The following is a 12722-nucleotide window of genomic DNA, read 5'->3' on the forward strand; positions in this document are numbered from 1 at the left end:
GCGCCTCTCTCAAGAGCGCGTTCGCTCTCTGATGAACTGTCTGACGCAGTTCAGAGAAGGGGCGAAAGTGCAATATCGCACATGTCTCAGGCTACAGGGTCTCATGGCTTCATCCACCCAAGTTGTGCCATTGGGACTTCTGAGGATGAGGGCGTTCATGAAATGGGTCTTGTCACTACATTTCAGCCCGATTCGCGACCTTTGCCGCTCGGTAACAGTGACACGCGCCTGCTCGGCGACCTTGCGCCACTGGGAGAGCGAGAACTTTTACGCACGGGGAACCCCTCTGGGGGCGGTTACGATGCGGAAAGTTGTGACGACAGATGCGTCCTTGACAGGCTGGGGTGCCACCCAGGAGGGCAGAACGGTGAACGGTCTGTGGCCAAACAGACTACGTTCAGCGCACATAAACTATTTAGAGCTTTTAACCATTTGGAAAGCTCTGAATCATTTTCTGCCTCGCCTACAGGGACATCACGTTCTAGTACGGTGCGACAATACCACGGCTGTGGCTTATATCAACCGTCAGGGCGGCATGCGCTCGTCGAAACTCCACGCTCTAGCTTACAAGCTTTTGGTGTGGAGCAGACGGGTTTTCCTGTCGTTACGCGCAACTCACGTTCCGGGCATTCTGAACAGAGGTGCGGATCTGCTATCAAGGGGAAACCCAATCTACGGAGATTGGCGTCTTCACCCTCAGATAGTGGAAATGCTATGGATGAGATTCGGACGGGCGAGCGTAGATCTATTCGCCTCGCGCGAAAACTACCATTGTCCTATGTTCTTCTCTCTAAGGGACATGGACGCGCCCCTCGGGGTAGACGCACTGGCCCACCCATGGCCCAGAGTGCTCCTGTATGCTTTTCCTCCCCTGTGCCTGATAATTCCCTCATTGGCCAGGGTGAGAGAGCAGGGCCTGTCTCTCATTCTGATAGCACCCAGGTGGCCCAAGGCACCATGGCTGGCGGAGATAATTCCTCTGTTATACGCCGAGCCGTGGCGCCTTCCCGTTCGCACGGATCTATTGTCCCAAGCCAACGGGGAGATTTACCACCCCCACCCGGACAGGGTGGCTCTCTGGGCCTGGCCCGTGAGAGGACGAACCTGAACGCACTTGGGCTTTCGCCGCGTGTGGTCGCCACTATTCAGAATGCCAGGGCCGTCTCTACACGGTCCTTATATGGCTGTAAGTGGCACGTGTTCGAAGGGTGGTGCGATGGGCGCGGTCTCACATCTTATCAGTGCTCAGTTCCTGATATTTTGTGTTTCCTTCAGGACCTCATGGAAAAAGGGAGGTCTTTTTCCACCATTAAGGTCTATTTGGCTGCGATTTCAGCCTGTCATGTGGGTTTTGAGGGCTCTACTGTCGGGCAGCACCCTCTAATCCGCAGATTCATGAAGGGTGCACGCCGCTCGTTGCCAGTCATCAGGAGAACTGTTCCGGAATGGGACCTCTCCATGGTGCTGGAAGCACTGTCTCAACATCCTTTTGAGCCCCTGGGGAGTATTTCCCTTAAGCTGCTGTCCTTCAAGACAGCTTTGCTCTTGGCCTTGGCATCTGCCAAACGTGTCAGTGAGCTACATGCACTCTCGGTTCACCCCTCGTGCACTAAGTTCTCCCTCAGTGGAGATAAGGTTTCCCTTAAGCCTAACCCGGCCTTCATGCCGAAGTGCTTCCCTGCGTTCACTTCGGAGGTGTTGGAGCTGTCCGCTTTTCACCCTCCACCTTTTACCTCTCTGGAGGATCAGAGGCTGAATGCTCTGTGTCCAGTCCGTGCTTTACAGGCTTATATGACCAGGACCAGCGCTTTCCGGAAGAGCGACCAGCTCTTTGTTTCATGGGCCCCTCCGCACAGAGGGAGTCCCATATCGAAGCAACGCCTCTCACATTGGGTTGTGGGCGCTATAACTATGGCTTATGAAGCAAAGGGAGTGCAGCCCCCAAGGGGCATCAGAGCTCATTCCACAAGGGGCTTAGCCGCCTCTTGGGCTTTGTTTAGGGGAGTGTCACTGCAGGACATCTGCTCCGCTGCCAGTTGGGCTTCTCCTCATACCTTTGTGCGTTACTACCGGCTGGATGTCACCAGAACCTCGGTAGCACATTCGGTTTTAGGGGTTGGGTCTTCTTAGCTCTTCCCTGTACCCTGTTGAAACCAATAAGAGTGAATGGCCCGGCTGGTCATGTTCATTCTTGCCACCAAACATTTACTTCCCGTTATGGGTTTAGTTTATGTGCCTTGGTGGGTTGGGGGTACTTTCATGTATGTGTCTCATGCATGCTTCATGTCCTGCGTGTCCACAGCAGTCGGTGTGGCGTCACCTTTGCAGGTTCATGATTAATGGACGTGTCAGGCACCGCCTCCCCGGGGTGACCGTCTTTCTCTGGCTTTCAGAACCTCACTGTGAGTGTATTGGGCAATCGGGGAGCTGTCCATGTCTCTCCCATAGGTGGATCTCGAACACGAGATGATGAAAGAGAACAATAGGTTACTATCGTAACCCCGGTTCTCTGAAACATCGAGTGGAGAGATCCACCAGCTTTGCCCCGCTTGCTGCACGAGAAGCGAATATACTTACTGAGGAATAGCAGCGCGCCCAGATGTTATATGCCCTTAGGTGAGGGGGTGTGGCCTCACCTGGCATTGGCTGCGCGCTTCTGTCTGTCTAGCCAGACTTGGTGCAATTGGATGCTTCTGCAGAGGTCAGGTACGGATGCCCTTCCCATAGGTGGATCTCTCCACTCGATGTTTCAGAGAACCGGGGTTACGATAGTAACCTATTGGCATCATTCAGCTCCTCTTAAACACTCACCACAGCTGGAAGTTTGCTGCTTGCGTAGAATCACAGAAATCTATGCCCATCACCACATTAACCGAATCACCTGCTGCTAACACCTCTGAAAGAACAACGCAAATAGAACAAAAATAAACTTGAAGCTCCTGTAGAAGAACTCATTCTGTGCTGGGCTGCAGACCTATCTCGGAGAACTCTCGGATCCTCATCCCAGACTGCAGCTTGGGCTCCTCGATGTGCAGGTTTTTGGTCTCGGAGTTGGTGTTGTTGGTGAATTGGATCTGGACGGCCACCATGTTGGGGTCTGAACTGAAGGGCTGCCGGCTGAAACAGTACTCAACCGCAAGACCCTCGCCCTTTATACGATGCAGGAGCTCATACATCTTTAACGAACCAGAAGGTGCAATGGTCTATTGGAAAAAAGAAAAGATTTTATTTATATCAAATTAATCGAAATTTTATATGCACTACCATTCAAAGGTTTGGGGTCAGAAGAGGAAATTAATGATTTTATTCAGTATTAAAGTAACTATATTACACAAAAGTTCTATTTCAAATAAAAGCTGTTCTTTTGAAATTTCTATTCATCAAAGATTATTGAACTGTTTACAACATTGATAATAATCAGAAAGGTTTCTTGACCAGCAAATCATCATATTAAAATGATTTCTAAAGGATCATGTGACACTGAAGACGTAATGATGCTTAAAATTCAGCTTTGACCACAGGAATAAATCACATTTTTAAATATATTCAAATAGAAAAAAATATCATTTACATGCATAGTACATTTACTGTAATTTACTGTTGTACTTTGGCCCAGAACTCACTGTAGGTGCCAGAATAGAGTCGGTTAGTGACAAACCCTCTAGATCAGAAACCAGACTACTCGACATGAAGTTAACTGGAGTCACTGGAGCTGTTGCTGTGGTCGGTTCAACTGAGAGAGAGAGAGAAAGAGAGAGAGATTATATGGTTTTACATTCAAGCATTTTTGGTATTTGCTCTTGTATGTCTAACTCACAGTCATCGAGATCCAACAAAGACATTTCTTGCGTCTCCTTCTTGCTCTCTTTTTTGGATTGTTTGGGAGGTTGTTTTGATAAGGGCGTCTGAGCGAAAAAATAAAAATACATGGATGAACTCTCATCTGTGCATAAAGTAGTTAGTAGAGGCGAATAACATCAAATTGCAAAGTTCATTAACACCTTGATTCATGTGACAACAGTAGCATACTACTTTTAGAAATGTTTATTACCAGATAATAAACTTTAATCAATTATTTAAAAAAATAACAATCGGTATACAATATATGAATATTCTGCACAGTATTCACTACGTAGTAAGCTAGTATCCCATTCTGAACTAGTCTAACCTTCTTCTTCCTGATGTCGGTGTCAGATTCAGACTCCTCCCCTGACTCCTCCTCCGACTCCTCCTCCTCTGATTCGCTGCTCTCTGATTCGCTCTCTGACTCTGAAGCGCTCTTCTGATTCTTCACTGCTTTCCTGCCTCGTTTCCGGTCCTCGGCGCCGCTGCTCTGCTCACTGTGGACATGATGGAGCAAAACATGAGACATTTGGAGAAATAAACAGATCAAAACTTTATATAATTGACATTGGCTGGTCTAGATCTGTGGATGACGTACCTCTCTGCGCTCTCTTCCACTGGCTTCTTTGCTTTGATCTTGTCCAGCCTTTTCTTTTTTTTCTTTTCCTCCTCTTCATCTTCCTCTTCCTCCTCAGACTCGGTCTCTTCTCCACTCTCTTCGCTCTCTGAACCGGAGGCACTTACATCACTGGCAGTAGCGCTTTCTGACCTGCTGCCGGAGTCTGATTCTGTCAAGAGAGCCAGCAAAACCAATCATATCATCTAGCACTGACCAAGCTTAGTATTGTGGTGAGTTCAACTAAAAATTTAATTCAAAACAGCACAGTCAATAGATAACAATAAATATATATAATTTTATTTACTAATGAAAAGAACTGATAGAGAATAGAATTAAAATGTGTATTTTCTAGAGATGCACCGCTGTATCGACCAATAATCGGTTTCGGCTGATAAAAGCAATTTTTTTCACTATCGGCCGATTGTTTAAAAACATCTGATGATCAGGGCCAATTATATCCTGTCAATCAAAAGAGGGCGGAAAAACTAGCCTGGTTAAAACCAAACCCTTCTCAGTCGTAACTGAGTTAGGGTCCGAGGAAGGTTCATTGACAGCTCATTTCCAAAGGGGTGTCACCAACGGACGTCGCCCAAATGCCTCTGGGTGCAATTGGATAGACCTTAAAACCAATCAGATCAATCGTCATCTTGAAAAAGCCCGCCTCAACGTTTGTGATTGGTGCCTTGATTTGGAAAGATTGGAAATGAGCTTGAATGGGCTCTTCGCCAGACTAACTTGCAGAGCAAATCTAAATTTGCCGGAAGTTCGTCTGGGTTTTCCCAGGCTACGGAAAACCATGTTTAGACTGCAACCCATACTATGTGTGAAGAAAATCTCATGTTAAATTTAGGGCAAGTAAACGTGACAATATTGCTAAAAATAGCGACGTTAACACAGACTATTTGACCCTATGAATCACCCGTAGTTCAAGCCAGGGTTGCCAGATCTACGGGTTTTCACCAGACCAAACATTATTTGAAGCGCCACTCATGCAATAATCGCAAAGAGCTTTGTGCTTTGTTACTATGATTAGATGTTACTTTGATTTGTTACTTTGATGTAACGTGATTTGAAACAAAGTCTTAGCTCCCAAATTCTGTTCTTTTTATCATGAGATTCAAAAAATAAATGGCATTTTGGCGCTCTTAAATGTGATGAGAGAGATCGCTGTAGAGCCTCAGTTCAAGTGACAGCGTTAGTCTTTTCTTCCACTTTAAGATAAATTACAGCACGGAAATGCATAAACATCAGAAGTTATGATGAAAAATACAGTACAACTCTTGCAATCACTTAATATTTCAACTGCTATTTTATATTTCAAAGTTATTTATTTGAGTGTAATTATTATTATTATCTAGAAAAAAATACCAATTGAATATAGCTCTGTTGTTATTTTAACCTCTATTATTATAGTAATGTTACAAAAATGTTTGCAGCATTAACTGGAAGAGATTTTTTTTTCCTTAAGAAAAAAACTGATTATCGGTGTCGGCAGATATTATTCTGAATAATCAGCTATCGGTATCGACAGAGTAATTTTGAATCAGTGCATCTCTAGTATTCTCTATTTGCATTTGTTTATGCTTATTAACATATGCAGTCCTTAGCAACATGATAATGCCAAAAAGGCATAATTCTGTTATGAAAGTATTAAGACGTTAGCTTAGCAACATGCTAATATAAGACTCTATTGAAATCTATTGGTTTTCAGTTTTATTTGTTATGGCTAAGTGACCATTAATGCAGTTGATGCCATAAAAAACATATTATGATATATTTTGGTCGCCACAGTTACCACTATCTGCTGATTCGGTCGGGCCAGATTCTCCGTCAGAGTCCGGGTAGAATGGTTTCTCCACTTTCTTCTCCTTACGATCCTTCCGGCTTGTGCATTTGCTCCAATCTGGAATCTGCAAAAGAAATCGCAAAACACAAAACACCATCAAAATGAGCTCAAATACATCTGGAGAAACTAATCAGAGAGAGAGAGAGAGAGATAGAGAGAAAGATAGAGAGAGAGAGAGAGAGAGAGAGAGAGAGAGAGAGAGAGAGGTTCATATAACGGCCATGAATGCCTCTTTACAAGCATCAAATGACTTCGTCTACACTCATACATTAATATAATTAAGCTTCTTTAGACCTGCATCTCTCTCCGCTAAGCATTTGGTGTCTACAGCAGGGAAGGTTGTGCATTCATGGCCACTTTCATTCTTCTTGTGTACTATAACACGTATAATTAAAGAAATCACATCCTTAAAAAAGACCCCCAAAGACCTCCAGCACTGATTTACCCAACACTAATTTGACTTTAAACTAGAATTAGCATGCTTTAACGGATGTTTAGAGCATAAATTAGCGATTCGCGACTAGCATCAGCGCTGTAGGCCATTTCTGAGGTGTTTTTTGAGGATTCTGGTCTTTAATCGTAGAGCAAGGGCTGAGGAAAGGGAAAGGCTGATCTAACACAGTACAGACGCTACGCTAGGCTGGTGGCAAAAGCTCTTTGGGTCTGACGCTAAGGTTGACTGACAGACTCACGCTGGTTAAAGTGGTGACTCTTTCGAGCAGCCTAATAACCTGGCAAACAGGAAAGAATAAAAAGAAACGCAAGAATGATGCTGTGAGATGGCCAGAAGGAGAGGAAAGAAAAGAAAAGAACAGAACAGAACAGAACAGAAAAGAAAGAAAAAGATTTTAAAAGTACACACAAGGATTCAGGTTGCACTTGTCAACAGATTAGCACGTATATTTGGATGTGTTTCACATCCATATTTCGCAAACAGCTTCAGTCAAAGCAACTGAAAGTGTTAAGGGCCGTTCACACCAAGGACCATAACTATAACTATAAAGTTTCATAGGTATAACAATAAAAACACTCCACTATATCATTGGAGTCACTTTCAGGACTATTTTTTTCCAGATGATGAACGAGGATAACATTGACAGCCAATCAGAATCTACCCGAGTCTAAAGTGCGCGAAAGCTGCAACGACGTAAGCAGTGCGCGCTTAAAATTAACAAGACATTACGTCCATTGGTGTGGACACTAATATAGTTATCGTTATAGTTATCGTTCTTGGTAAGAATGGGCATTTAGGGGGGAATTTACTAAGATTAAATGGCATTATTTACATCCATCTGCACTGTTTTAACATTCAATTTACAATGCAAATTATGCAAATTTGGTAACAACGTAAAAACGCCCACAAATTTAGTGATGAAAGCAATTTGCACAATTCACAATCTTTGGAATAGTTTCTAAATGTGCTATAATGTGCACATACTCTACCGGGAAGGTCAACCCAATCTCACAGGAAAACGTAACTATTTTACAAAGTGGCGATTTCATATGAATTTGTACCATGTGAATCGTATGAATCGTAAAAAGTACACCCCTAAACCGCCACTGGGGAGTAAGCACATCTTACGAAAACATACGAACGAGAGTGTATGAATTCATACAAATGAATAGCCAAAATGTAAAATAGTTCGGAATTGCCATGAGATTGTGTTGGGACGGTACAATATTGTTACATCTCTGTTATTCAGGCACTTGAAACGGGTCTTTAAAATGAAAAAAGTCACTGTGTAAATAAGACACAGGTATTTACGTTGAAATATGGCTTGCAAAAGTGTCTGTTTAGTGAATTCACCCCTTTGTTTAGAGTTTTCAGAAGGTCTCTAATCATATACTCTATATGTCAATAACAAATCTGTATTAGGATGAAATTTTAATGCTTTGCTGAGCATTTAGTGTCACAGTAATGGAAGTGCAACATTAATATGAAGGTTTTGTGATTTGATGGTTTGCAAGGCAGGAAATGAGGTCAGCAGATTTCAGACTGAGATTCAAAAACACACACTTTAGTACAGTAAGGTCGAGCTGGGTAGCCCGATTACAAAGAGGACAGAGAGAAGAGCCACTGCACTCTTGTGAGCACCTCTCTCCAGTCTCCCAGGAGACCGATTCGGCCCTCACTGCTGTCTATGACCTCTTCCTGCTGCATAATATGGTGGGCGGGAACATAAAGAGACAGACAGACTGTCAAAAAGAGGATGTGTATGAACATTGGAGGGGATATAACCAATAACACACCCATCTATTAGATGAGAAATCTGCTGTGAGTGATGAGTGCTTTATGAAATAAAAAAGATGATTATGCTGACAAAAACCTGAAGCTGGAATCAAGACCCTGACTGATCGGTGTGTGGTGCAGACCTCATGCATATGCAGATTTGATCATGGAATATTAATCAGGAAGGAATGGCATGTGGGTGTGTCTGTTCTAGAACCCTCAGTGATTGAAAGGAAAATTCTAGAACCACAATTCTAGTTTTTTAAACCATTCGGACAAAGAATTCTAGAGTTTTGTTTTTAATCGTTTCTGCTCGAAGGAATGTTCAAGTTAAAACTCTATCAAGATTTACACGCTGTTAATAGAGTGCAACAGTGAACAACTTTTTCAGTGGCCTTGGTTCCGGAAGTTTTTTATCCCATTCATTTTTCCCATGAACTAAACTAAACCAACCAGCTACGAGGTAAATCACAACATTACAAACTTTGAATTGAAGCAATAAAGTATTTGAAAATTGGACAAAAAGGCAAAGACTGTGTTTTTTGCGATTCTCTGATTTGCAGAGATTTCTCCGCAGAATCATGGGTAATGTAGTTTCTCATCAGGAATTCCGCTTTTGAACATGATTATTAAAAAAAAAAAAGTTAATAATAACGTGGTTAATGTTTCAACAAAAGAATTTCCCTTTCGAACGGTCACTTCGTATTGCGTAGCTATACGCAGTGGGGAAACTCCTTTTCCTCGATTTACTGAAGCCTTTATGTAAAGCGCATTTGCAGCTGCACAGCTAGAACATGAGCGTCTGGCTCGCTCATAGGCTGCGCTGCGGCAACTGCACATCCAATGGCGCAGGCGCCTCTGACGTGCAACCAATGAGATCACTCTGCGTCATACACGTCAGAGCCCGCCAAGGGGGCGTGACCTCAGTCTATAATAGTCCCCGAATTCGCCATTATAGCAGATTTTACTCCTTCAGCGACAAACTTCACGTCTCTGACCATTTATTGAGCCTTCGCCGTCGAACAAGCCTTCAGCCTGAGCGAGCTACAGTTCAGCAGACTACACATCTCAACCGTGTTTCTCCTGACGCCGTCTCTCCTGTGGCTATCCGGCGGTATCCTTTTCAATATCTGTTTATTATGTGTTTATATCTGTATCAGCGTTGTTCCATATGCCTCGTGTTATGCGAGGCCTACGAACACGCGAGCTGCATTTCATGCCTGGGACTCTACCACGCAGAGAATGCACTCTCTGTCGGCGGATGTGCGGCCTGCGCGTGCATGCCTATCTCCGTGCTGCGAACTCGGCTAACGTTAGCTCTCTCTCGAGACGGCGGCGCCGCATCACCCGCGCTCCCTTCTCCGGCCCTACTTCAGCCGAGGAAGAAGAAGCGCCGCAGCCAACGGCATCCAGAGAGCACGGACGTTTGTGAATGCACGCCGGCCACGTCCCCGCGTGCTTCACTCACTCCAGCTCAGTCATCTCCGGTCCCGTTCGAGGGAGATCAGCGCCCCCCCACCACCACGTGGCGGGCCTCGTCTCTTTCGGCGGACCCAGCGAGGCAGGACTAACTCCGACGCTGAAATGCTTCGGATCCTAACACAGGCCGTCGCGGACCTCGAGCTCGAGTGGAACTAGCCGTGCTAGCTGGCGCCGACCAGCAAAGCCCGCGAAACAGGCCTCTCAGCCCCGCCCTGCGGCTGACGCCGAACGCTTCCCGCCAAAGCCGTCCTAGCACGCAAAGGAAAGAGAGGGCACGTGTCCCGCGCTTGCCGGACCACCCTCAAAGAAGCCAGCAAAACTTCCCACAGCCCCCTGTACAGTTCAGGCGGCTGGGGATTTTATTATTGTAAACAGGCCCGCAGCAGTGAGCGCGTCTTTGCAAACAAACGCCGTTTTCACGGCGACCCAAATAAAGCACACGAGCACAACACATGGGTTCACGGTCCCCCTTCACTAGGCGGCCCCTCCCTTGTTGTAACACTGACTTCCCCACACGCAAATGCTTGTGCAGTCAGTCCAACATTCAATGTGTGCACAAATCACAATATATGGGTTCACGGTCCCCCTTCACTAGGCGGCCCCTCCCCTGTTTTAACACTGACTTCCCCACACGCAAATGCTTGTGCAGTCAGTCCAACATTCAATGTGTGCACAAATCACAATATATGGGTTCACGGTCCCCCTTCACTAGGCGGCCCCTCCCCTGTTTTAACACTGACTTCCCCACACGCAAATGCTTGTGCAGTCAGTCCAACATTCAATGTGTGCACAAATCACAATATATGGGTTCACGGTCCCCCTTCACTAGGCGGCCCCTCCCCTGTTGTAACACTGACTTCCCCACGCGCAAATGCTTGTACAGTCAGTCCAGCACTCAATGTGTGCAAAAATCACAATATAAGGGCATCAGGTCCCCCTATGTTAGGCGGCCCGTCCCAATCAGTGTGTCAAGCCCTAGCCACACGGGTTATAGCCTGGCAAGCTATCCCCGATGTGTCGAGTTGAGTTATAAACGCTATAAAGCGAGGCAACTCGCTCCAATTCGCTCGCAGACCCCCAAAGTTTCAGGCGGTTCTCGAGACTTCGGTGAGAAGCAACGTGGGTCACATGCTTCGCACCGATGTACAGAATTCATTAGCAAAAGGGGTGATAGAATTAGTCCCCCCTGTGCTAAAACATACGGGTTTTTACAGCCGCTATTTTCTAATTCCGAAAAATGACGGCGGCCTCAGACCCACTCTAGATCTGAGACATTTGAACAAAGCTCTCATGAGACGGCCGTTCAAAATGTTAGCTATCAGTTTCACAAGCACAACACATGGGTTCACGGTTCCCCTTCACTAGGCGGTCCCTCCCCTGTTGTAACACTGACTTCCCCACACGCAAATGCTTGTGCAGTCAGTCCAACATTCAATGTGTGCACAAATCACAATATATGGGTTCACGGTCCCCCTTCACTAGGTGGCCCCTCCCCCGTTGTAACACTGACTTCCCCACACGCAAATGCTTGTACAGTCAGTCCAATACTCAATGTGTGCACAAATCACAATATAAGGGTATCAGGTCCCCCTACGTTAGGCGACCAGCCCCAATCAGTGTGTCAAGCCCTAGCCACACGGGTTCTAGCCTGGCAAGCTATCCCCGATGTGTCGAGTTGGGTCATAAACACTATAAAGCGAGGTTACTCGCTCCAATTCGCTCGCAGACCCCCAGAATTTCAGGCGGTTCTCGAGACTTCGGTGAGAAGCAACGTGGGTCACGTGCTTCGCACCGAAGTACAAAATCTATTAGCAAAAGGGGCGATAGAATTAGTCCCCCCCGCGCTAAAAAATATGGGTTTTTACAGCCGCTATTTTCTGATTCCGAAAAAAGACGGCGGTCTCAGACCCATTCTAGATTTGAGACATTTGAACAAAGCTCTCATGAGACGGCCGTTCAAATTGTTAACTATCAAACATATCCTCGCGCAAGTGCGCCCGGGGGATTGGTTTGTCACAATGGATCTGAAAGATGCTTACTTTCACATTCAAATAAATCCTCGTCACAGGCCATTCTTGAGATTCGCCTTCGAGGGCCGGGCTTATCAATACACCGTTCTGCCGATCGGTCTATCGTTGGCACCCCGTACATTCACGAAGTGTATGGATGCAGCGCTTTCTCCTCTGAGATTTCAGGGAGTGCGCATGTTAAATTATCTCGACGACTGGCTGGTGGGGGCACAGTCGAGAATCGAGCTATTAGCTCACAGGGATTTGATTCTCGGCCATCTAAAATGCCTGGGTGTCACAATCAATGTTTCAAAAAGCAAACTAACCCCCAGCCAGAGCATGATCTTTCTGGGCACAGTTTTAGACTCGAGAGCTATGACAGCGTGACTCACACAGAGCGCGCGCTCTCGGTGCGAGCGCTTGCAGGCACTTTCAGATTGCGCGAGCGCGCGCCACTGAAGAAATTTCAGAAACTGCTTGGTCTCATGGCAGCAGCATCGCCAGTACTCCGCATGGGATTACTGCGCATGCGCCCGATGCAGCATCGGCTGAAACGCTGTGGGCCAACTCATGCATGGCAGTCAGGCAGCTTGCGCGTTATGGTGAATCACGGTTGTTTAAGAACCCTGATTCCCTGGCGGGCTCAGAACTGGCACCACGAGGGGGTGACAATGGGAACAATTTCCAGGAGGA

The 12722-nt window shown here is 46.0% G+C and overlaps 1 protein-coding gene across 9 annotated transcripts in view; it reads right to left on the reverse strand.

Annotated features, from left to right (window-relative positions):
* The window catches only part of ap3b2 (adaptor related protein complex 3 subunit beta 2), a 54498-nt gene that overhangs the window by 8194 nt on the left and 33582 nt on the right, over positions 1-12722 (reverse strand). For 5 of the 9 annotated variants that reach the window (XM_077210166.1, XM_077210165.1, XM_077210163.1 and 2 more), the window contains exons 18-24: positions 6258-6372; positions 4442-4631; positions 4169-4340; positions 3818-3905; positions 3624-3733; positions 2975-3203; positions 2812-2896 (exon numbers count right to left, since the gene is read on the reverse strand). In XM_077210166.1, the coding sequence (XP_077066281.1) occupies positions 2812-2896; positions 2975-3203; positions 3624-3733; positions 3818-3905; positions 4169-4340; positions 4442-4631; positions 6258-6372 (989 nt within the window). Of the gene's footprint in view, positions 1-2811; positions 2897-2974; positions 3204-3623; positions 3734-3817; positions 3906-4168; positions 4341-4441; positions 4632-6257; positions 6373-7000; positions 7040-8403; positions 8464-12722 lie in introns of all 9 variants that reach the window. The other 4 variants (XM_077210164.1, XM_077210162.1, XM_077210159.1 and 1 more) reach the window with 2 other exon arrangements.

The sequence above is a fragment of the Siphateles boraxobius genome, unplaced genomic scaffold, assembly GCF_051911475.1.
Source record: "Siphateles boraxobius isolate OS27281-9 unplaced genomic scaffold, OSU_SipBor_1 65, whole genome shotgun sequence".
Taxonomy (NCBI): Eukaryota; Metazoa; Chordata; class Actinopteri; order Cypriniformes; family Leuciscidae; genus Siphateles; species Siphateles boraxobius.